Source organism: Pocillopora damicornis, chromosome 5 (genome assembly GCF_964200805.1).
Source record: "Pocillopora damicornis chromosome 5, jaPocDami1.2, whole genome shotgun sequence".
Taxonomy (NCBI): Eukaryota; Metazoa; Cnidaria; class Anthozoa; order Scleractinia; family Pocilloporidae; genus Pocillopora; species Pocillopora damicornis.
In genome coordinates, this window is record NC_142674.1 from 24,064,928 (window position 1) to 24,088,698 (window position 23,771).

Consider the following 23,771-nt stretch of genomic DNA (forward strand, 5'->3'; position numbering starts at 1 on the left):
TGTATTATACTGACGTTTAAGTTATGATTGACAGTGGATCTTTACCACTCTCTTTTCCTCCCTTTTATTAGCCCTTGACTCCATCGAGCAAATTGTTTTGAAAGCCAGAGTTTTTCAATTGCCCTTACTTCCTCTCTAAAATTTAATTGGCATGTATCTGCGAAAATATCTTGGTAGGTAAATAAATATATATAAATACCACAAAACTGTTAAAGGATCAGCAAAAGTATAGCGACCTACTCACATAACCGAATTGGGTACTAACATAACTATGGTTTTAATAGGATGTAACTGATAATGGCCACTCGGTTGAAGTACACCAAAGAGCAACTGAATTACTACAGGATTTGTTACGTTGTCACTGACATACTAACTGAGGGTCTGCGAACCATCTTCAAACAAGAATGGGACAATCGATACAAGACAACAACGGGAGAATGGAAAGATCAACCCAAAAATGGAATGGACTTCTGGAATGGCGAGTCTACTCGAAACAGAAAAAGAAACGCTGGGCTGTTGACAACCATGAAGAATGGCGATAGGGCTGAGTGGGATTGTACCATGCTTTTTTACGCTATCCTGTATTCAGACTGCATATATTCACACAATCCATCAATTAGATCAAATGTGGACGACCTAAGGAAATTTCGAAATGAAGAATTTGCACATATGCGACGCGGCCACCTCTCCAACGGAGATTTCCAAATTGTTATTACAAAGGTTGAAACTGCATTCCACGCACTCGGTCTCCCGACATTGAAAATCAATGAAGTTCAAAATCAGACAAACTTCTTAACAGAGGAGTTAGACGAGGTTTTAAGGAAGGTGGACGACTTGAAACAAGAAGTTAACAAGAAGGAAAAGGAACTTCTAGAAAAGGACAAGGAAGTTCAACAAAAAGAAGAACAGAGGCTTGCCTTAGAAGAGCAATTACATTCCGATGTCTCTCCATTTTGCATTCTCCCTCCCAAACCTAGCCACGACATCGCTCCTCGGGAATCTGAAGTTGGTGAAGTTTTACAAAACCTCCAGACACTAAAAGACGCCAATGATGGGTTGAGCATACTGTATTTGTCAGGAAATCCAGGAAGTGGAAAATCTCAGCTGGCCCGTTTAGCAGCCAAGCGATTTTACGACGAGGTCCAACAAATACCTTCCGCAGCTTCATTTGTCATGACATTGAATGCTGAAAACTCAGAAGCACTTTTGAAATCGTATGTCCTTTTCGCTCAACATTGCAAATGTCCCGGGTATGAAATAACAAACACCTACGGCTCCAAGGATTTGAACACAGACGAGAAGATTTCATATTACAAGACCTTAATAAGTACAAAAATTGAGCATTACGCTTCATGGCTGTTGGTAGTTGATAATGTGACCAGCGAATCTCGTACAAGCGACTATTTGCCAGATGCAGACAGCGAGTTGTGGGCAAGGGGTCAGATGCTAATAACAACACAAGACACTGCGTCTATGCCGTTGTCAAGCTCTTCCATACGAAATATCTCACTCAGCGCTGGAATGCATCCTGATGATGCATGCTTTCTGCTGAACCTCCTCACTGGAACCACGGATGTCGAGATTATAAAAGAAACTGCGAAAGTACTCGACTACCAGCCACTTGCCTTGGCAGGCGCAGCTACGTATGTAAGACAAGTTCGTCAGAATAAAGCAACCTCGAAGTTTGGCTGGACCGACTATTTGAAGAAATTGGAAATGGGGAAACGAAGTGCTACTGAAAACATTCTTGCTGAGACAAATCCATGCTATTCAAAGTCCATGACCAAAGCAATAACACTCGCCGTCGAAAAGGCGATGACAGATGACATAATTTGGCATCGCACGTTCCTTTTTCTCTCAATGTGTGCATCACAGCCGATCCTGCAAGACATTATTACCGAGTATATCAAAGCAACTGATGACGATTTTGAAGATGAAGATATGATAAGAACAAGGATGAGTCGATGTTCACTGTTGCTAATTGAAGAAGAATCAACTGGTGTTTATATTCGAGTCCATGGTGTGGTTCTTGATGTTATTAAATCTGTGACAAAAGGTTTCGCAAAGGATCAAAGCTACAAAGTGGTGTATGGCGCGGTAATGTCTTTCTCAAAATTTTAAGAGCTAGAATCTATTGTTGTGGGAACAAGAATAGTTCCCCATCTTCAAACGTTGAGCTTAAAAATTGAAGACATGTCACTCGGGAAAGGAATACCAGAAGCGACCGAAAGAGCTTTGTGTAATTTTCTGGATGGCCTTTGGAGCCTTGAAAACATGTGCCAAGACCACAGTGAGTTTAGAGCGGCGCTAGTCTATGGTAAATGGCTGTTAAAAATTCAGATGAAACAGCTGGGACCCGAGCATGTTGATGTTGCAAGCTCTTACAACAATCTGGGTACTTTACACAGTGATCTGGGCGACACAGATGAAGCAAAAGACTGCTTTAAGCGTGCACTGGAGATTCGTCTGAAACAGCTGGGACCTGAGCATGTTGATGTTGCAAGCTCTTACAACAATCTGGGTACTTTACACAGTGATCTGGGCGACACAGATGAAGCAAAAGACTGCTATAAGCGTGCACTGGAGATTCGTCTGAAACAGCTGGGACCTGAGCATGTTGATGTTGCAAGCTCTTACAACAATCTGGGTACTTTACACAGTGATCTGGGCGACACAGATGAAGCAAAGGACTGCTTTAAGCGTGCACTGGAGATTCGTCTGAAACAGCTGGGACCTGAGCATGTTGATGTTGCAAGGTCTTACAACAATCTGGGTATATTACACAGATATCTGGGCGGCACAGATGAAGCAAAAGACTGCTATAAGCGTGCACTGCAGATTAAGATGAAACAGCTGGGACCTGACCATGTTGATGTTGCAAGGTCTTACAACAATCTGGGTACTTTACACAATGCTCTGGGCGACACAGATGAAGCAAAAGACTGCTATAAGCGTGCACTGGAGATTCGTCTGAAACAGCTGGGACCTGAGCATGTTGATGTTGCAAGCTCTTACAACAATCTGGGTAATTTACACAGTGCTCTGGGCGACACAGATGAAGCAAAAGACTGCTTTAAGCGTGCACTGGAGATTCAGATGAAACAGCTGGGACCTGAGCATGTTCATGTTGCAAGCTCGTACAACAATCTGGGTACTTTACATAAGGCTCTGGGCGACACAGATGAAGCAAAAGACTGCTATAAGCGTGCACTGGAGATGCGTCTGAAAAAGCTGGGACCTGAGCACGTTGATGTTGCAAGGTCTTACAACAATCTGGGTACTTTACACAGTGATCTGGGCGACACAGATGAAGCAAAAGACTGCTATAAGCGTGCACTGGAGATTCAGATGAAACAGCTGGGACCTGAGCATGTTGATGTTGCAAGCTGTTACAACAATCTGGGTACTTTACATAAGGCTCTGGGCGACACAGATGAAGCAAAAGACTGCTTTAAGCGTGCACTGGAGATTCAGATGAAACAGCTGGGACCTGGGCATGTTGATGTTGCAAGGTCTTACAACAATCTGGGTACTTTACACAGTCATCTGGGCGACACAGATGAAGCAAAAGACTGCTATAAGCGTGCACTGGAGATTAAGATGAAACAGCTGGGACCTGAGCATGTTGATGTTGCAAGGTCTTACAACAATCTGGGTACTTTACACAGTGCTCTGGGCGACACAGATGAAGCAAAAGACTGCTATAAGCGTGCACTGGAGATTCGTCTGAAAAAGCTGGGACCTGACCATGTTGATGTTGCAAGCTCTTACAACAATCTGGGTACTTTACACAGTGATCTGGGCGATACAGATGAAGCAAACGACTGCTTTAAGCGTGCACTGGAGATTCGTCTGAAACAGCTGAGACCTGAGCATGTTGATGTTGCAAGCTCTTACAACAATCTGGGTATATTACACAGATATCTGGGCGACACAGATGAAGCAAAAGACTGCTATAAGCGTGCACTGGAGATTCAGATGAAACAGCTGGGACGTGAGCATGTTGATGTTGCAAGCTCTTACAACAATCTGGGTACTTTACATAAGGCTCTGGGCGACACAGATGAAGCAAAAGACTGCTTTAAGCGTGCACTGGAGATGCAGATGAAACAGCTGTGACCTGAGCATGTTTATGTTGCAAGCTCTTACAACAATCTGGGTATATTACACAGTGATCTGGGCGACACAGATGAAGCAAAAGACTGCTTTAAGCGTGCACTGGAGATTCGTCTGAAAAAGCTGGGTCCTGAGCATGTTGATGTTGCTAGGTCTTACAACAATGTGGGTACTTTACACAGTGCTCTGGGCGACACAGATGAAGCAAAAGACTGCTATAAGCGTGCACTGGAGATTCGTCTGAAAAAGCTGGGACCTGAGCATGTTGATGTTGCAAGCTCTTACAACAATCTGTGTACTTTACACAGTGATCTGGGTGACACAGATGAAGCAAAAGACTGCTATAAGCGTGCACTGGTAATTTATACCTCCAAGTATGGTCAAGAAGATTCAAGGACACTAGAGGTCGGGAGGAAGTTATCTTGGCTAAGACAGAAAAGAAAGAGAGTTGATCCTTTTGCTGTTTTATAAAAGAAGAAGAGACTCGTGGTAGTAGTTTAGTAACTGTGCTGATTCATAGACGTTTTTGGTCTTTAATTTAGGTTTACTCGTTGTGTTTTTTTAGCACGTGAGAATTAGACCGTTTTGATTTTTTCATAATATCTTGCATTATTTGTGCTTTTAATATTCCAATCTGGAAACTCACTCAATCGATATGTTTTTTATTTCTGAAGAAGTAGTTCATTACTTTCTCATTTCTTAGGTTGCTACAAAAGGTTGCAGTTCTACGGATAATAAACAGTCAGAATATGCACCCAAGTAAAGAATTTCTTAAGTTGCTAATTAGTACTTTTTTTTTAAGAATCTTGCTCTTTTAAATTGATGATTTTTATTCATATTCATAATTAAGAGAGAATATCCATAAAAGTGGTCCGGCCGATCTAGCTTGAAAAATAGATTTCGCTGACTTCTCGTACATTCTAGAACCACAATCCACTTCATCTGATCTTTTAAATTTATCGAGTTATGAGAGATTTTCTGATCACCCCTGCGAACACTCGTGGCGACCAATGTCGAGGCTCAAATTTAAGATAACATTGGAGGTCGATGTTTCGAAAACCGTCATGCCCTTTATAAAACAAACACCAGAACGAGCGATTTAACAAAAACAATGTTTTACTAGCTGAAAAAAGAGTAGAAATAGATATTATTAGATATTAGAACAAAATCCATGATATTTCGCTGTTCACAGGAAACTTATTAAAGTTTTTCACTTAACGCTTCAGTACCTTATAATTGAAAAATCGAAAACTGCTGTTCACCTCCCGTCCCCGCTCCTCTCTTCCCCCCCCCCCCCCCGCCACTTGTCATCAAGGCCCACGTGAGCGGTTGTCTTAAAGAAATAAACATCATTTGTTCCGAACTTCGTAGACGGGAAAATCTCTGGATAACTAATTTGCTAACATGCCACAGGAAACTAAAAAGAAAATCTCGTTACCTCGTCATCAGTAGTTGTTTAACATCCTAGGTGGAGTGGAAGTAACCTCTCATTCTTGTGGAATCGAAGAGCGAACTTCGATAAAGATCTTAACGGACGCGGTGAATGATGATTTTAGATGTATAAAATTCAGATATTTGCACTGCGGTGAAGAAATGAAATTAAGAGCTCCTCGCAGCTAAGAACACTACTGAAACGAGTAGTTGAAAATAGGACCTGAAAAAAAATTCAGGCCCTTACAAGTCCTTTTTTCAACTACTCGTTTCAGTAGCGTTCATAGTGACGCAGTGAAGTCTCACAATGTACTGGCTCACAATTCCTAATTCCTTTCATCTTGAAGTAAATTGTAAACGAAAGTTCAAGTTTTTTTAAATTGGACTGGAGGGTTGAAAATATTAATTTTTGTCACACAGGGCTCCCTCCCCTTCTCCCTGGTCAAAAATTTTTCATGAAAGGCTAATTAAAGCCTGGATAACGCATGGGTGATCATTATCATGTCGTCAAGAAGTTACTTGCATGGGGATGGGGTTATTTATTGATGAAAAAAGTTAGAAAGATTGTTGTTTGTCTGAAGGTAGAATTGTAACATGTTTTACTTCTCCATAACATTGCGGGACACGAGTGAAAAAGAGAACAAATGCGGCATTAGAAACACTTTTGGAAAACGAAATTTAAAAATACTTTTTTTGATGAGATACTCTTGTTAGATGACGAAACTGATAAAGATCCAAATCTAACTAAGAATGAAACATTTTATTCTGAACTCGTAACTCTACATTGCACCCAAAGTGTATCTTTGATTGTAACGTATTACACTGTCCAAGGGATTGGATTTGAATTGTCTACGTGGGCGGTTTTATCGTTGAATTGCGGCCATTTTCTCCGTGATAACGCTTCCCTCGATGCCTGTAAGAAGTGTTGAACCTTTCCTCTAATCCTTATAGACCTTCCGCATTATAGGGGAGGGGATGGGGGAGGGGAAGAAGGAAATGGTTTTCAGCGATGAATAAGCCTGCCATTCAGTACGATTTGTTAAATGCTTCCTGTTGTTATTTTACAGATACATATATTTTACTAGCTCTGGCAATTTTGCTTGAACAACAGGTTACCCCACCATCACCCTTGCTTTGCTCAGGCCAATTTACCCTTCCCAAGCCTTTTCACCTCTTTATCTTCCATTGAAACTCAACTCTATCGGTTTCTATTCCACTTTTGAAAAACCACGACGGCAGTAAAAACAACAGTAAGAAATTCTTATGGTGACGATAATGACAACCATAAAAAAAAAATGAAAACGATACTTTTGACTTACATTCTTTGCTTCCACACACAAAAGATGGCGACAGCAGCTATTACAATGACTGGTACAACTATTGCCATGGCAATGATGACATTGAGAAGGTGACCTGATGTCCCTTGCCCATCGGCATTTGACGTTTTGGAATTTGCTGATGAAAATCAGAATTGTCAAGTGGTCAAATACGAATATTGTTTACAGCAGTACAAACAAATTAATCATAAGTCAAAATAAGACATCTAGTATAATTTTTTTAGAGACCTTCACAGTTTCCCTGCCATCTAGATGCTAACGCGCCAAACGTTGATGTCCCGGATGGACAAGGAACATAAGAAGTCTGCGCCTCTTTATCCTGGCAATGATCCACTGCGCATGCCTGGCAATCTGAGGTATTGTGGAAGTATCCAACAGGACAGCTCACTATAAATAGCAAAAAGGGACGATAATGTTTAAAAAGGTTTGACCTATCATCAAACTGTTTGAGTCGGCAATTTCAGAGCTGTTTATAGCATCTGACTGCATAGTAAGGCAAGTGCATTGCCTTTTCGATACTTATATTACAATCATTCTTCACCCTCATGCGAGGAAACTCATTTTCAGGAGAAATGTTTTGTACGTTGATTCATCTAATAGAATGACTTTTTGGTGCTTGGTTATGATATGCTTCCTTCGTTGAGTTAATTGCATCTTTCTTATTACTTACGATAGGGTCTAAACTTAGCCAAGTACTCCGTAAACATCTAGGGGCTTAAAAGCTATGGGAAGATTTTAGTTCTCCTTAAGTTAGAGTTAGCGCTTTCAATACGTTTATTCAACTCACATAATTTTTCAAATGCCTTCTGCGAAGAAGTTCTGCGCCTTTGAAAGATTGTTGATCTAGAGTAGATAGGCAGCCAATCGTATAACACCTATTTTCTTAAATAAACCAATTATAAAGCGGAAGTGAAATTGCTTTTATGGCCACTTTGGAAAACTCGGGCATTTTAGAACATTTCATAGTTATAGGGAAGTACTTAGCAAACGTGAAATAAAAAATTATCTGGCTATTCTTTCATTTGCATCATGCATCTCACTGCTCCTGTTTGTCTAAAGCGATCAAATTATTTTTTAGAATACTTGCTTATGGAAAAGTGCCAGCGTAACCAACTATCTTGGACAAAATAAGAATCTTTTAAGCAAAGTAAGTTAACCAGTCACTTTGTGTTTTGAGATTCTTAAGGATTTTTTTGATAACAAACTCTGCTTACCACATTTGGAGCTGGAGTTTCTTAGAACCTGTCCACTATCACATAAAAGGCGCACGAAGCGGACTTGAGGTGGTTTTGAAGCATCGAAAGCTAAGGAAATCCCACTGATATTAAGATTCACATCTGTTTTGTTAAACTTTAATAATAGGTTACTGGAAATTTCTTCAGTTGTCTGATTAAGATCAGCTGCAGTCGTGTTCTCGGGCAGTGGAACTTTCAAATCAAAACTAATGGAAAGTGAAATTCTTGATGAGAGCCGATTACTTCTTAAGTCTCTTTGTCGAAGTGTTCCTGTCTGGTCTCCACATAGGAATCCCTCGACTCAGACTCCAGATGCAGACTATGGGGCCTCCACACCTCCAATTCTTTCTGCAAATGTTCCATATTTAATTATCGCCAGAAATCAAGGACATTTCGAGCCCGCTAACAATTATCACTCGATCTGCAAAGAAGAGTGTTTCGTACCATGACTCATACAATTTGAGCACCGCAGATCTTCTATTTGATGAAAAGAAAAAGAAAAGAAGACCTGCAAGTAAATCTTTGGGATTTTTCGAGGCAGAGCGATGACATGATGTCAGAATTTTGATTTGCCTTAATTTAATTTTCGCGCTAAGACTACTGAATTTGCATTCAATGCCTGGCATATTTTTATCCCGAAAAGGACCGAGAACTAATTTATTTCCCTGCAAGAACATAAACAAATATGGCCGACGATTCGAAGATCAGCGTTGCTCGTGTTTAACTATTTCAGTCATAGTTTTCAACATGGCGTCTCGTCACTTACTCAACATGGAAAATAAGGGATATTCTGGCGCGTTGGGAACTTTTTTGATGGGAGGAAATGGCAATTTTACAGGATGTTTGGACGCTTCGAACTCTGTAGCAGTCATTTCGATCGAGAGCAGTTGACTTTATTGATGCACTTTCCTGTAATAGGCGAGTGTTTGGGATGGAGAACGACGGATTTTGAAGAACTGCATGGCGACCTAGGTCGATGATCAATGACAAAAGAACTGGCTCGGGAAGTAAGTGGTTTTTATTTATCGAGTCCCTGTGAGGTTTGATGAATAGCAGAATCAGTACTGAATATGTCTCGATCGAGAGCAGACGGGACCATGAGCTCCTGATTGTTATATTTTAGAAATTTTACAAATTTCCATACAGTTTCTTATATTATTTAGACGCCATTATGGACGAAATGCGCAAGCGCTGCTGCCATCTTGTCCAATATTTCTGCCGATGTTCAAAACATCTTTTCATAAGCCACCCAAGCCCCTTATGTTAGCAACGCCTTATTTATCAGGCCTAACAAGGCCAAAAAAGCTGTGCAGGGCTGCTAACTTGATGACTAACTTTGCCTTTTTGGTAGTAACAATCTAGAACTACTCAACGAGAAGGACTCGTAAGACAGAAATTCAGGGACGATTTGGATTTGGGTTACAGAGGAATGTTCAGAGAAGTGGAAGAAAGGAGAAAAACAGGTATATGTTAATGTTGAAACAAAGTTTATGGTGGAGTAAAGAAATTGAGGATAACCAATGGAAAGGAGTAATGAAGGAATAGGAAAAGGGGACAGTTCAGTAATTGTATGGATTTACAGCAGATTACAGAGTATTGAAAAGAAAAACAGTGGGTTGGGAAAGTTTTTTTTTAACCCTTTACACCCTAGATTCAGTATTTGTATTCTTCATACAGCTCTTTATACATTTCCTAAGGTGCTGACAAGGAGAATTTGTTTACCAATCAAAAGCTTCTTTTGTTGATGATCATTTCCTTTACACTCATGACCTTAACTTGTGATTTAGGTGTGATATTGTAAGGAGAAATTTGATGTTGGTCACTGTTAGGATATAAAGGGTTAATTTTCCATTTAAGTTTTTTTTTCTCCCAGTGAACTGGCAAAATAAAACCAAAATGATCAAGAAAACAACCCAGCAAGAAACAGATCTTAGAGAAACTTCCTCAGGAAAGATTCAGTTTTTCTTGAAGATATTATTTTCTCTAAAAATTTAATATACTTTCTGGGAGACACTGTTGATTCACATGTTTACATTGTATATTAGCCCATCTCAAGAATTACAATTTTTGATGTTTTTCAGATTTTTTCAACTTGTTGTCAGCCACCCAGCCTTTTCAAAAGATGAAGATTTGCAGAAGGTTTTGAAAGAGGAAAATATGTGTTTTTCAAATAATAAGATGCTTGTACAGATATTTGGCCATGATCCCTGTGAGTGTGGGTGATTTTTTCATCTTAAGGGGTCATAAATGTTTTAAAGATAAAATCAGTTGACACAACATCCACTGAGCCACCTCTAAGGAATTATGTAGAAATGGAGTGAAAATTGAACTACAATTCGCTGCAGCAATAAGCTCTTCCACCAGTCAATGTTGTAGAATGGTGTAAAACAATTAAAGAAACATTGTACAGGAGAAGAAGAGTTAAAAGTAAGGAATATAATTGGTATGCTATTCCAGAATATTGCCATTTCAATGGTAGTGTGTTGACAATTTTCTTGCTGATTGTATGTATATGCCTGGGGGATTTCTTTTGTGACAAAATGTCTGTTGCAACTTGGTAAAACTAAGTTTGATAATCATTATTAAACTCCTTGCTCTGAGAAATTAATCTCTTTTCAACTCAGTGATCAGTGGCTTAGTGGCATCTTTCATGCTCATACACTTACAGTGTAAGGTATAAACACTTTTTTTTATTACATAGCTTGCAGTGAGAAGCAAAGTGAAAAAGGGTCTTAGGACAAGTCTATATCATGAGCTGTGGATGATTTCAGGGATCATAGTCACAAGGTACAAATTGTTCCAGGATTTTTTTGTTTTTTTTTGTTTTGTTTTGATTTTTTATCTAAGAAGTCTTTATTTAGTAAACTTGTGATATCACTGGATTATTGTTTAATAACATACATTGTATGTCTCATTCAGGGCTGTAAAATATGAATAATTGTAGTTTGAATTGTGGTATACAGAGAGACAGTGTTTTAACCCTTTACACCCTAACATCAGTATGCATATTCTCCACACTGTCCTCTAAACATTTTCTTAGTTGCTGACATGGAGAATTTGTCTAACAATCTAGAGCTTCTTTAGTCTGTGATCAGCTCCTTTATTCTCCTGACCTAAATGTTTGATTCAGGGGGGATATGGCAAAGAGAAATTAGATGTCAGTCACTGTTAGGGGTTAAACTGCTGAATACTTGGTCCTTCTTTGTCAGTGTTGACCTTTAACTCTCAAGATCTGATTGTAAATTCTCCCCTTTAGCTGCTATTACGCATTTCCTTATAAATTAGTTTTGAGAACTTGATACTAGATCAAGATAGCAGCTTCTACCTGACAAGTTTGAATATTCTCATTACCTGTTTGCTGAATAATGTATGGATATTATAGGGAGAAGTTTCATGTTAATCACTTGTGAGAGTTAAAGGGTTAAACCCTTTACAGGCCTCTCACCAGCTCATGTTGCTCCAGGCCTCATTCTCTCCTGCAGGTGAAGAAGCACTTCAGCCAAAGTGCAATTAACCCTTAAACTCCCAAGATCTGATTTTCAATTCTTCCCTCTAACTGCTACACTTGTCCTTGTAGATTAGCAACGAGAATTTTGAGTTCAATCAGCATAACATCTTGTACCTGATGAGTTTGAGTATTCTGATTACCTGTTTGCTGAATAATGTATGGATATTATGGGGGGAAGTTACATGTTCATCAGTTCTGGGAGTTAAAGGGTTACAGTTGCCCTGCTCACAGATGACCTAACTTTCTTTTGAATTTAACCATTACAAGAATGACTTGGCCTTCCTAGAAATAAAAATAACCAGAAGTTATTCCTTTTGGTTAGGATCTTGTTGAAGAATTTCAGAAGAAAAGAGATTTCGTGGAAGAGTACACACCACTTACCAAGGAGACATATGGGGTCAGTAGTTGTAATATTTTTCTAGGGGTGCATTATATGATTCAGTAATCCCCTTAACTTTCTTTCACACAATTCATATGATGTTAGTTGGGAGAATTTGGTTTTGGATGAACTAACAATCAGAGCATCACTTGCCTCAGAGCATCACTTGCCTGCTTGGTGTTGTATTGATGTGGTGGGGAGAAATAATGTTTTGGTCATGCATGGGTTTAGCTTCTAAGTAAGATTTGACTAAGTAAGATTTGACAATTTTGAGATTATTTCCTTCAATAAATAAATGTTTTTCTACTTATGTTTTTTTGTTGAACTTCACCAAAATCAGTCAGCAACATATGTAGCAATGTTTTATTTGCTGGAATGTGTAATCTGCATTAAGGTTGTGTAGGCTGAAATAGCAAATTAAAACTTCAGATCTCATGATTTTGGTGAATGGTCCAGTCCAGTGAATTTTAACAGAAAATATGGCCAAAACATTGATATCTAAAGAACATTCATGTGAAAACAACATAAGGGTGGCAAAGACATACTTGAAGTATTATTCAACCATAGAGTATTTTAATGTACTAGGATGTTACAAAATATATGATTGATTTTGATAATAAATGATACTGTATGATTATGACAAACTCACCATGATGGCATATTAATACATATGTAAGTTTGGTAATTTTGAATTTCTTTGAATTTCAGGTGTTGCATTAGCAGTGAATGACTTTAGCTCTGGCATCATGACAGCATCGGCTGGTGATGATAATAGTACCAAGGAATTGAAAGGGTTTGTTGTTCTTTGTCTGAAATTGCTAAATGATATGATTTTGTAATAATTACTTAATATTTATTTCATATCTTTCCATTATTAACCTGTGGTGGCAAACTTCCAATGCAAGCAATGATGGACCAGACATGTAGTTTGGCTGATTTTTTTTCCCATGTGAATAACCACTGTTTTACCACATCTTACATGTTAGCTCTACTTGCTGTAACCATCATGAGAACTGGCAGTAAGAGGCAATCAAGACCTATCAAGACCTTAGCATGATAGTTATGTCTTCCTCTCTTGTTGAAGTGATCAGCATCTAAATTCTCCTCACCATATCACTGCTGCATAGTACATTAAGGTCATGAGAATAAAGGAAATGATAGAAAAAAACAGAGAAGCTCTTGATTGTTGAACAACTTCTCCTTGTCAGTATAATAGAATTTGTACCAATAACAGTATGTCAGTGTTTAACAAAAAGCTAATTTTAAAATGTATCTTTACTTTTACAGGAAATTTGTGACTTTTTCAAGTGCACTAAATGGTGTCAAGGTATGGTAGCTTTTTAGACAGGAACTAGTGTTGCTGGCAGTATTTTCAATTCCAAGAGTTTAATTTGTCTTGGCTTACTCGTGTGTGTGTGTGTCTTCTCCTTTCTTTAGGAATCACTGGATGTTATGTCCACTAATGATGACAACACGTTAGGTTTTACTTTAGAACTTTATTCCAGATACATGGATGCTGCCAAGGTATGTGAAATATGTATTGGAAAACTTGGATCTTATTGAACTCTTCAAAGGATACCAACTTTCCTTTTGTGGGCAGGGTTAGGGAAGGGGAAAGGAGGTGACTATTTTCTTTTGGTGTGGGGTGGGATGAGAGCATTGTCACAGCCTGAGAAAAGCTCAGGATCACTGCGCATCTAAAAAAGAAAGAGGAGGAAAACCAAAAATAACCAAACAACAACAAGAATTCATCAGCCAGACTGTTGACCAATCTATTTCCCATATCCCAAATAGTTTGTGGGTTGTGTCTTGAATGAGAACACTGAGTTCTACCCGCTCTATCTCTATTACATTCAATTTTTTCAATTCATTGGTGAGTATTAGTACATTTACATGAATGTAGCACAAGAGAGAGGTTATCTGTAGAGAAAGCACCCTTTGGAGTAATTTACATTTCATTTTCATACTGCTAAGCAAGAGGGATGGAAAACTTGCAAACAAAGACTGGAATGGTGGAATGGAAACATGAACTGACTTGGGGAGTTTTTTTTCATTTACAATGCTTCATGGTATAATTGAATTTGGAACCATCAAATACAGATGAGCTGGAATGTGGGACTTCTTGATTGCAATTCCAGTACCCTAACTTTGAAAACCCCTTTTTTTAATTGGTTATTTCTTCTTGCTGTCTCAAGATGATTATTTTAACTGTTTACTGCACTTGTTTTGTCCATCTCTTACCCTGCAGGAGATGCTTTTCCGTCGTACATGTAAACTAGTTGAGTATGAGAACGCAACAAAAGCACTGGAAAAAGCCAAACCCAAGAACCAAGAAATGGTAAGGTTCTGACAAACATGTGCTTTGCACCTCTCTCAGATTTTTGACATGTGATTGAGTGTTGTTTTTTTGTTTTGTTTTTGTTTTTCTCGTGATTCACATGAGGCTGCACTTAGCAATATACTCGAAGTTCAAGTTGAGCTTCTGAATAATTATGGTGAACACCAGAATTGAAGAATCCTAAATTGTTTTACACATTTTTTTATTTTCAGCTTCAAAAAGCCAAAGACAATGCAGAGGAAGCATACAATTCAATTTCAGAAGCTGCAAAGAAAGAGGTGAATAAAATGATATAAAAAAGGCCTTTTGTTTTACTTGACTTTTGGCTTACTGTTTTGCCAGAAAATTTTGCATGCCACCCTTGCCTGGTTGCATTTCTTGGTTTGTTTTACAGGCAGACCACCCTGTTGTTGGTTTACTTGTTAGACGCATGTCAAACAATAATATGAATGTTTGTGCCATTTTCATGTTAAAACCTGAATATCAAAAAATTAGTTTACACCACACAAGTGAATAGTGTTTTTTGTACACACTGATTGGCTAACTTGAAAGTGATGAGCAAGTACCTTTAACCTCTGAGAATCCAAAATGACAAAATCGCTCATCGACAATTTGATTTTCAACCATTTTCCTTGGTTTACAATGAATCCTTTGTGCCGGCGTAATAAACAGAGGAGAAATGGCAGATGATTTAAATATTTGTCAAGGGCACATAAAAAGAAATTGTCATTTCTCTCTAACTGCAGTAGACAATCTGCTTACTTGATTGATTTTAATTTTTGTTCTTTTTTAATTTAAATATAGATGATCCGTTACAATAGGCAAAGGGTATTAAGCCTGCAAGCCAGTCTTATCCAGTACGCTGAATCGCGGTTAAAGAATGGAAGAGATACCTACGCCATTTTGGCCAAACTATTGAATGACATGAAAAAATCTGCTTAATCAATGAGCACAGAGAAAATAGACGGCACCGTAAATTTGGGAGGCCAAAATTTATTTCTAATTTTCTTTATGAAATTAGATTATGTTGATTTGACACGGATAATACAAAAATAATTTTTAAAACGATGCAAGGTCGTTTCAGGCATTGGCTCACTCCAGGTGTTCAGTTAGTAAAACGGAGCAGAGACTGGAGCGGAAAAGTGAAACAGCAAGAGAGGCTTGGGTTAGGTGGGATTCATTGAGTGACTCAACCCAAGCCTCCCTCGCTTTTTCACTTCTCTGCCACTATAGTGCTGTTTACTATCACACTTTGTTTTGCCGACTGAATGCCTGGAACAGGCTATTCAGGCACTAATCATAACCATTGCAATTTCTTCAAATGTGATTGGTGCATTAGCTGCTTCATTTTTTCACTTCTCATTCTGTACAGCTTTAATGGGACAGCATAATTGGACAGTTGGCTTTAATTGGATACCTGTAATTGGACAGTTGAAGCAACGAATCATACTAAGTTTAGTCAGCCAAATCCACCAATCACAGAGTGAATCACAATAACCATAGCAACAACCACTTGTCTCAAAAAAAAAATTAAGAATTTCCAAAATGGAGACATATTTTTTTACTGTAGACATTGTCTATACCAGAGATATTTGACCTAAATGTATTTCTTGTTTTCAGAAATAATAACAATTAAGATTAAATGGTAACAGAACTTTTTGTTGTCCACTTCTTTCTGTAATCATACTCGTGATTGACAAATTGGTCTCTTGCTTTGCAGTCGTCCAATTTTGTTAATCACGTGTATGATAACAACAGACCGAATAAGACTCCACTCAGTCCTATTACCATTGTAGATTGGCTGGAAATGGTGGCAAAAGTCCAGCAATTACTTGAAATTTAATCAGCAAATATTTGATGACAGAAAAAAATTTTCCAATTTTGTTAAGGCTACCAGCCTTGAATCAAGGCTCCAGAACATTCAATAAACACTTAACATTGTGAATTTTCAACTTTATGTTGTTTTCATGCAGATCATCGTTATACTAAAGAGTGAATGAATTTCTTTACGTCTTATTAAATAATATTTTTATTAAATCTGAATGAATGGGTTTCAAACATGCAAAGTTTTCTATATACTTTCACGGTAACAGACATTATGGAAAAAAATTTCCTTTCCAATCCTCTGAAAAGCACTAACCAAAAAATTGATTTCCTTTGTATTGAAAAGCTTTTGAAATTTATATTAGATATAGCGATGGTAAGTTTTTGTTTGAATTGCTTCATAATTACCTGTAAAGGCAGAAATTGACGTTTTCAGTTGACTTAAATGTGAATGTACTTATTCCGATGAAAACTATGTTTTTCCAGTGTAATTATTTTTTCCAATATAGAATGGACCATATACAATGCTAGTTATCGTTTCAGCTCTACCAAAGTCCTTAACTCTGTTTGAGACGACTGATTCCCCCTCCTTTCCTCTTGAAAACTCTGTGATCCCAACCTCTCCCTTAAAAAAAACATTTCCTCCAGCGGCTATAAAAATGACTCTTCCTTTAGTATCGCTGCTAACCCAGAAATTAAGCCCGAAACGACCAAACTTCCTTAATGATCCCCTCCTCCTAACCCTACCCCTACCTATAACTTAGTCATCCCCCGTCTGAATGACCTGAATTCTTTCCTAGTGAGATCACGCGCAAATCTGTCTGCTGCTGACGTTGTGAAAGTCATCACGTGCAGTGTCATCAGAAATGTTGCGCTCTGCGAGTTGGTTTCACTTTTGAGCGTGGTTGCTACCGAGCCGTACTTTGTCATTTTGTTGGCTGAAAACGTCGACTTGTTCCCTCGATAGTTCCTGAAATCCTCAACGAAGTAAGTATAGATCATTTGTAATCAAGACTCGAGAAGAAAATTCCGACTAGCATTTGTTTACAACGAGACCAAAGTTCGGTTTAAGATCCATTAAGGGTGTTGCTACAAATTCTTGCTCGTAGACTCAAACTGCAAAGCTGAACGGCTCTATGAACGAGTTCAACCCTGCTTCATTTTAATCATTTACCAAATGCTGAGTCGATTTCGTTATAATACAACAAATTAGGAATTTGTCCTTCTTTCATTTTATGAAGAAACTGGTTATTCATCGTCGTTAAATACAATATTAGCTAAAATATATTCGTTTATATTTCGCTTTGTTTTCACCTCCGATGTACGTAGACCGAGACGTTTCGATTGCAAGCAAACGTCTCGCAGCCTTTTTCGTGCGAGCTCTGCCATCGCGATCTACAGCGGCAGTGGAAAGATCGAAAGACAAAGAATACCATTTATCGGCCAGAGTTGTTCCTCAAGGCAATAAAATTAGCCTCGCTGGTAAGTACATTGTGTTATTGAGTAATTTAGTTGTTTCTGTAGCAGGCCAGGACTTGCTAATTTTGAAACTGAAACTAAACACTTACCTGCCTTTGGACTACAGCAAGAATTGAGTGCTAGTCTTCGATTTCGTGATTGATAAAGGATCGTGATCTTTCTATCGATTTAGTCATTGCGTGTGTTTTGATGTTGGGGAAGTTTTGCGACTGTCGGTTGTCTGAGAGAAACAGACAAAAACAACTCCGCAGTCGATTAGAGATCCAATATTTCGAATTCACCGTTCAGTCCACCAACATTTTCCCCTAATTTTGTAACGTTACACGCTCTTTAAGCTCGTTGTGCATTTTGATGAAGAAAGTGTAAGGTTTTTATTGTTGAAGATTGTGAACTTTAAACGGAATTGTTCGTTCGAAAGTTTTTCCTCCGGTGAAAGACTCTCAATTTGTAACTTTATCCTTGTTTGCTCCAAGAATTGTTCCAATGCGGTTCAAAAAAAAAACATTCGATCAGAACATTCTAGAAGAAGACATACGAATATGTTTGACCTCTGTTCAAGAGCTTACTCTAATTACATGAAATATCATTTTTGATAGCAGACACGACTGCAGTTAGGAAATCGCCAAATTTAGTATTTTCTTGATGTTGTCTTTTGTCTGCCTTGAATTCAGAGAGGGAATGTGGAATGGTGTGCAAGTAAACCCCCCTTCCCTTCTCCCCAGAACCCACTCCTGCAGATCATGTCGAGAATTTCTTAAAATATTGCTTTAAGGACCGGTAGGAAGCTGATGTGCTTTGCTTTTTCACTTTGTAATTTTTTCTTTACCTACCCCGGACTAAACAGCTCTGCTCGCATTTAGCGGATCAACGCACAAATGTGACGTTTGCGGTTGTCTACGCCTTCAAATGCAAGAAATGTCATCGTATTATTATCTGTTAGGGTCACAATACGTAACAAACTGGTTTTCTATCGTGTTCCTGTTTACGAGTTGAAGGCTGGTTGCGCATAAGCCATTTTTGTTTCTTTTCTTGTGGAGTTGAAATTTTGACAAACCCACTGTTGTACTTGTTGTGTAGACTCTTTGAAAAATATATCTTCAGTCTGTTAAAAAGGCTTCTTAAAATCGAATGTTTTATCCTTGTTACTGTTCTGAAAAGGAATTTGATCAAAACATTCTTGAACATAATGTCTGAAGATTGCTTCTTCATCTGCCTTTTTTCTTGAGTTAGGATGCTAGAATGGTGTGTATGTAAATGGCCCCTTCTCCCTCCACCCCACTTTCGCTGATAGGGGAGTTTTCTAGCGAGAAATACAGTACTTGTCTTCGATTTTGAGGTTGATAAAGGATCACGAACTTTCTTGTCGGTTTAGTCATTCCGTATGTCTTGATGTTGGGGAGGTTTTGCGAATGTATGTTGTCTAAGAGAACACCATAGAAACAACTCCGCAGTCGATTGGAGATCTTTTCGAATTCACCGTCGTCTATTAAAATAAACAAGCATACATTCCAGAAAACTGATATTGATACGATCGTCACCCCAGATTAGTGAAAATGTCAAAAGTGACGTTATTTGATGCACTTAATGATTTGACCATCTGATGTGCTTCGTGTGTCAAATGAACGAAAGAACTGCTTTGTTTTGTTACACAATAATGCTGAGAAAAGCAAAAAGCAGATTAACCCCAATATCATTTCGTTAAAGCAGCAGAATTTTTGGGGTGAGAATTATCCATTTTTTATGGACAACGGTACAATATGGAATAAAGCGTAATCGTTTATTGAGCTTTGTTTTTACCTTCAATGTGCAGATCGGGGCGTTTTGATTGCAATCCTTCTTCGTGCGAGGCCACAGCGGCAGTGAAAAGATCGAAAGACAAACGATAGCATTTATCAGCCTTAGTTGTTCTTCAAGGCGCTGAAATTAGCGTCGCTGGTAAGTACATTTTGTTATAGAGTAATTTAGTTGTTTCTGCAGCCGGCCATGACTTGCTAATTTTGAAACTAAAACTAAACATATACTAGTCTTCTATCTCAAGATTGATAAAGGATCAGGAACTTTCTTGTCGATTTAGTCATTGCGTATGTTTTGATGTTGGGGAAGTTTTGCGAATGTATGTTGTCTACGAGAACACCGTAGAAACAAACTGACAAAAACAACTCCACAGTCGATTGAGATGTTTTTCGAATTCACCGTTGTTTATAAAAAATTTTTTCCCTAATTTAGTAACCTTATACGCTCTTTGCTAGCTGTGCATTTGAATGATGAAATTGTAAGTTATGTTTTATTGCTGAAGATTGTGAACTTTAAACTGAATTGTTCGTTCGAAAGTGTTCCTATCCGTGAAAAACTCTTAATTTAGACCTTTTTCCTTGTTTGCTCCAAGAATTGTTTCAATGTGGTTTAAAAACAAAATTTGAGCAGAACATTCTAGAAGAAGAAATGCGAATATGGTTGACCTCTGTTCAAGAGCTTACTCCAGTTACTTGAAATATCACACCAGACACGACTGCAGTTAGAAAATCGCTGAATTGAGTATTTTCTTGGGGCTGTCTTTTGTCTGCTTTGTATCCAGAGAGGGAATGTAGAATGGTGTGCAAGTAAACCCCCCTTCCCTTCACCCCAGAACCCACTTCTACCGATTCGAGAATTTCTTTAAATATTTTCTTAAAGACTCGGGGGGAGCTGGTGTGCTTTGCTTTCCAACTTTGTAACGTTTTTACTTACATCGAACAAAACAGCTCAGCGTACACTTAACGGATCAGCGCATAAATGTGACGTTTGCGGTTATCTACGCCACCAAAAAACACGCAATGTCATCGGATTACTATTTGTTAGGGTCACAATACGTAACACACTGGTTTTAATTTCGTGTTCCTGTTTACTAGTTGAAGGCTGGTTGCGCATGAGCCATTTTTGTTTCTTTTCTTGTGTGGTTGAAATTTTGACTCTTACACGGAAATCAAAACCGATTGTTTTACTTATTCCATAGATTCTTTGAAAAAAGATTATTAAAGTCTGTTAAAAAGGCTTTTTAAAATCTCATGTTTTATCCTTGTTGCTGCGGTGAAAAGGAGTTTGATCAAAACATTCTTGACAATATTTTAAATTCGATTGTTGTAGTAATCAAGCCAGGCACCAGCGCCAGAAGGTTGCCTTTTATTTCGGTTTTTTTCTTGAGTTAGGAATGTTAGAATGATTTGTATATTAATGCCCCCCTCCTTCTTCCCTCCCCCCCCCCCCTCCTCTTCACCTGATGGGGGAATTTTCTGGAGAAATACCCACAGGACCGGGGGAGGGGTGATATCCCATACCTGAAGGTGAACAACTCCTTTAAGGCCTATTTACACGGCACGACTTTGTCGCATGCGACAAGCTTACGACAGGCCTACGACATGACTTAAGAGTCGTAAGCGAGTTGTAGGTTTGATTTACACGAAACAATTCGTGTCGTAAGCCTGTCGTAAGCTTGTCGCATGCGACAAAGTCGTACCGTGTAAATAGGCCCTTAGTCTCCTCGTTTTAGTCAATCAGTCCTTGGTCATTCTGAAAAAAGGAGTTTGATCTAAATTTGATCTAGATAGAGAGTTTGATCTATATCTTTGATCTAAACATTCGATAACAGGACAATAAAACATTGTTGGCTTCTGTTCAAGATTTCACATTTTCTTGCTTGATGGATGTCACGCCAGATATGCGTACAGTCAGCAAATCACCAAAATTTAGTATTTCCCCAATGCTGTTTTATTATCTACTTTCCATTTATGTGGGCAACGTGAAATGGTGTCCTATGCAATGAATTTTACACCGAATTTTGTAGAGCGGATTAAATTTGAAAAATAATTAAGATTAATAGGTCAAAGCACATTCTGGTGTTATTTTGCTGCGGGCAAAAAATGGACCAATGATGAAACCAAAGCGAATTTGATAGTTGTCGGTGAAAATTGATATGATACCAGTAGGGTGCAGCTATTTAGGGATGTGAATAATGTGCTTTGCGACAAAGTCAGATTAGCTTTTCGCTTTCGAGTTCCTCGCGTGTTTTGTTGACCACAGAAAGCAGCTTATGTTTTTTTTTTTTATCGGAAATGAAGAATGCATGCCTGACTAAAAGGTTTCTAAGACTTTAACAACGGTACGTGTACTTCAATTCACTTACATGAAAGTTATATGCAACAGATACAACTCGTTTAGACCGGAAAAAAAAGGAATACATTCTAGAATAGTTATATTGATACGACAGACGCTAGAGGAGAAGGAGCTTAATAAAACATGTTCAACAAAAAGGTGAAATTGTTATTATCGTGACTTAAGATTAGTGAAAATGTTACAAGTGACTTTATTTGATACACTTTATGATTTCATTATGATATGCTGCATGTGTCAAATGAACGAAAGAACTGCTTTGTTTTATTAGATAATAATGCTGAAAAAAGCAAAAAGCAGATTACCCCCGTTACGTTTCCGTTTAAGCTGTAGAGTTTATGGTGTTGGAATTATCCATTGTTTCAATTAAGGACAACGGTACAATATTAGATAAAGTCTTATCGCTTAATGCGCTTGTTTTCACCTTCGATGTACAGATCGGGACGTTTGGATTGCAAACAAACGGCTACGAATCTTCTTCGTGCGAGCCCGGCCGATCCACGATACACAGCGGTGGTGAAAAGATCGAAAGACAAGCGATAGCATTTATCAGCCTTAGTTGTTCCTGAAGGCACTGAAATTAGCCTCGCTGGTAAGGACATTGTGTTATAGTGTAATTTAACTGTATATGTAGCGGGCCAGGACTTGTCAATTTATAATCGAAACTAAACATCTACCTGCTTTTGGACAACAGCAAGAAATATAGTACTAGTCTTCGATCTCGAGATTGATAAAGGATCACGAACTTTCTTGTCGATTTAGTCGTTGCGTATGTTTTGATGTTGGGGACGTTTTGCGAATGTGTGTTGTTTAAGAAAACGTTGTAGAAACAAACTGACAAAAACAACTCCACATTCGACCAGAGATCTCTTCGAATTCACCGTTCTCCATGAACGTTTTCCTTTAAGTTTCTAACCCTACACGCTCTTAGCTTGCGGTGTATTTTGATGAAGAAATTATAAGGTATGTTTTATTGCTGAAGATTGCGAACTTTAACTGAATTTTTCGTTCGAAAGTTTTTTCGCTGGGGAAAGACTCAATTTGGAACATTTTCCTTGTTTGCTCCGAGAATTGTTTCAATGCAGTTCTAAAAACATACACTCTAGAGTACTTATATTGATACGACACACGCTGAAGGAGAAGGAACTTATTAAAATAGGTTCAGCAAAAGGTGAAATTGCACAGCGATTTCTACTATTGTCACTTTAGATTAGTGAAAATGTCAAAAGTGTCCTTAGTTGATGCACTTAATGATTTGATCATCTGATATGCTGCGTGTGTCAAATGATCGAAAGTACTGCTTTATTTCGTTGGACAGTACTATTGAAAAAATGCAAAAGCAGGTTAATCCCAATACCATTTCGTTAAAGCAGCAGAATTTTTGGTGTGGGAATTATCCATTTTTTTATGGACAACGGTACAATATGGAATAAAGTATAATCGTTTATTCCATTTGTTTTTATCTTCGATGTACAGATCGGGACGTTTTGATTGTAAGCCTTCGTGAAAACCTGACCATCACGATCTAAAGTGGCAGTGAAAAGATCGAAAGACAAACGATAGCATTTATCAGCCTCAGTTGTTCCTCAAGACACTGAAATTAGCCTCGCTGGTAAGTACATTGTGTCATAGTGTAATTTAGTTGTTTCTGTAGCGGTCCAGGACTTGCTAATTTTGAAACTGAAACCAAACTTCTACGTACTTTTGGACAACAACAAGAAATAGAAAACTTGTCTTCAATCTCGAGATTGATAGAGGATCACAAACTTTCTTGTTGGTTTAGTCATTGTGTATGTTTTGATGTTGGGAAAGTTTTGCGAATCTATGTCTAAGAGAACACCATAGAAACAAACTGACAAAAACCAACTCCGCAGTCGATCAGAGATCTTTTCGAATTCACCGTTGTCCATAAACATTTTCCCCTAATTTTGAAACCTTATACACTCTTAGCTGGCGGTCTATTTTGATGAAGAAATCA

The 23,771-nt window shown here is 38.3% G+C and overlaps 2 protein-coding genes, 1 long non-coding RNA gene and 1 pseudogene across 6 annotated transcripts in view; all 4 read left to right on the top strand.

Moving 5' to 3' along the window:
- The window catches only part of LOC149046079 (uncharacterized), a 42,011-nt pseudogene extending 36,680 nt beyond the window's left edge, over positions 1 to 5,331 (top strand). The window contains exon 3 of the transcript XR_016186609.1: positions 285 to 5,331. The product of XR_016186609.1 is annotated as an uncharacterized LOC149046079 (transcript). The remainder of the gene's footprint in view (positions 1 to 284) is intronic.
- LOC149046076 (uncharacterized) overlaps positions 1 to 12,190 on the top strand; it is a 59,898-nt gene extending 47,708 nt beyond the window's left edge. Inside the window, exon 3 of the long non-coding RNA XR_016186620.1 lies at positions 11,950 to 12,190. This is a non-coding gene — a long non-coding RNA (uncharacterized LOC149046076). The remainder of the gene's footprint in view (positions 1 to 11,949) is intronic.
- Positions 1 to 23,771, top strand: part of LOC149046080 (sorting nexin-6-like) — a 64,961-nt gene that overhangs the window by 14,499 nt on the left and 26,691 nt on the right. The window contains exons 1-6 of one of the 3 annotated variants that reach the window (XM_089206521.1): positions 12,592 to 12,799; positions 13,294 to 13,333; positions 13,444 to 13,530; positions 14,255 to 14,344; positions 14,557 to 14,622; positions 15,149 to 16,402. In XM_089206521.1, coding sequence (XP_089062647.1) covers positions 12,753 to 12,799; positions 13,294 to 13,333; positions 13,444 to 13,530; positions 14,255 to 14,344; positions 14,557 to 14,622; positions 15,149 to 15,286 — 468 coding nt within the window. In that variant the 5' untranslated portion in view covers positions 12,592 to 12,752 and the 3' untranslated portion in view covers positions 15,287 to 16,402. Of the gene's footprint in view, positions 1 to 12,591; positions 12,800 to 13,293; positions 13,334 to 13,443; positions 13,531 to 14,254; positions 14,345 to 14,556; positions 14,623 to 15,148; positions 16,403 to 23,771 lie in introns of those variants that run through there. The other 2 variants (XM_089206523.1, XM_089206522.1) reach the window with 2 other exon arrangements.
- LOC113668818 (uncharacterized) overlaps positions 23,271 to 23,771 on the top strand; it is a 63,091-nt gene continuing 62,590 nt past the window's right edge. Inside the window, exon 1 of the mRNA XM_089206459.1 lies at positions 23,271 to 23,405. The gene's annotated coding sequence lies outside the window, so the exon portion shown is untranslated. The remainder of the gene's footprint in view (positions 23,406 to 23,771) is intronic.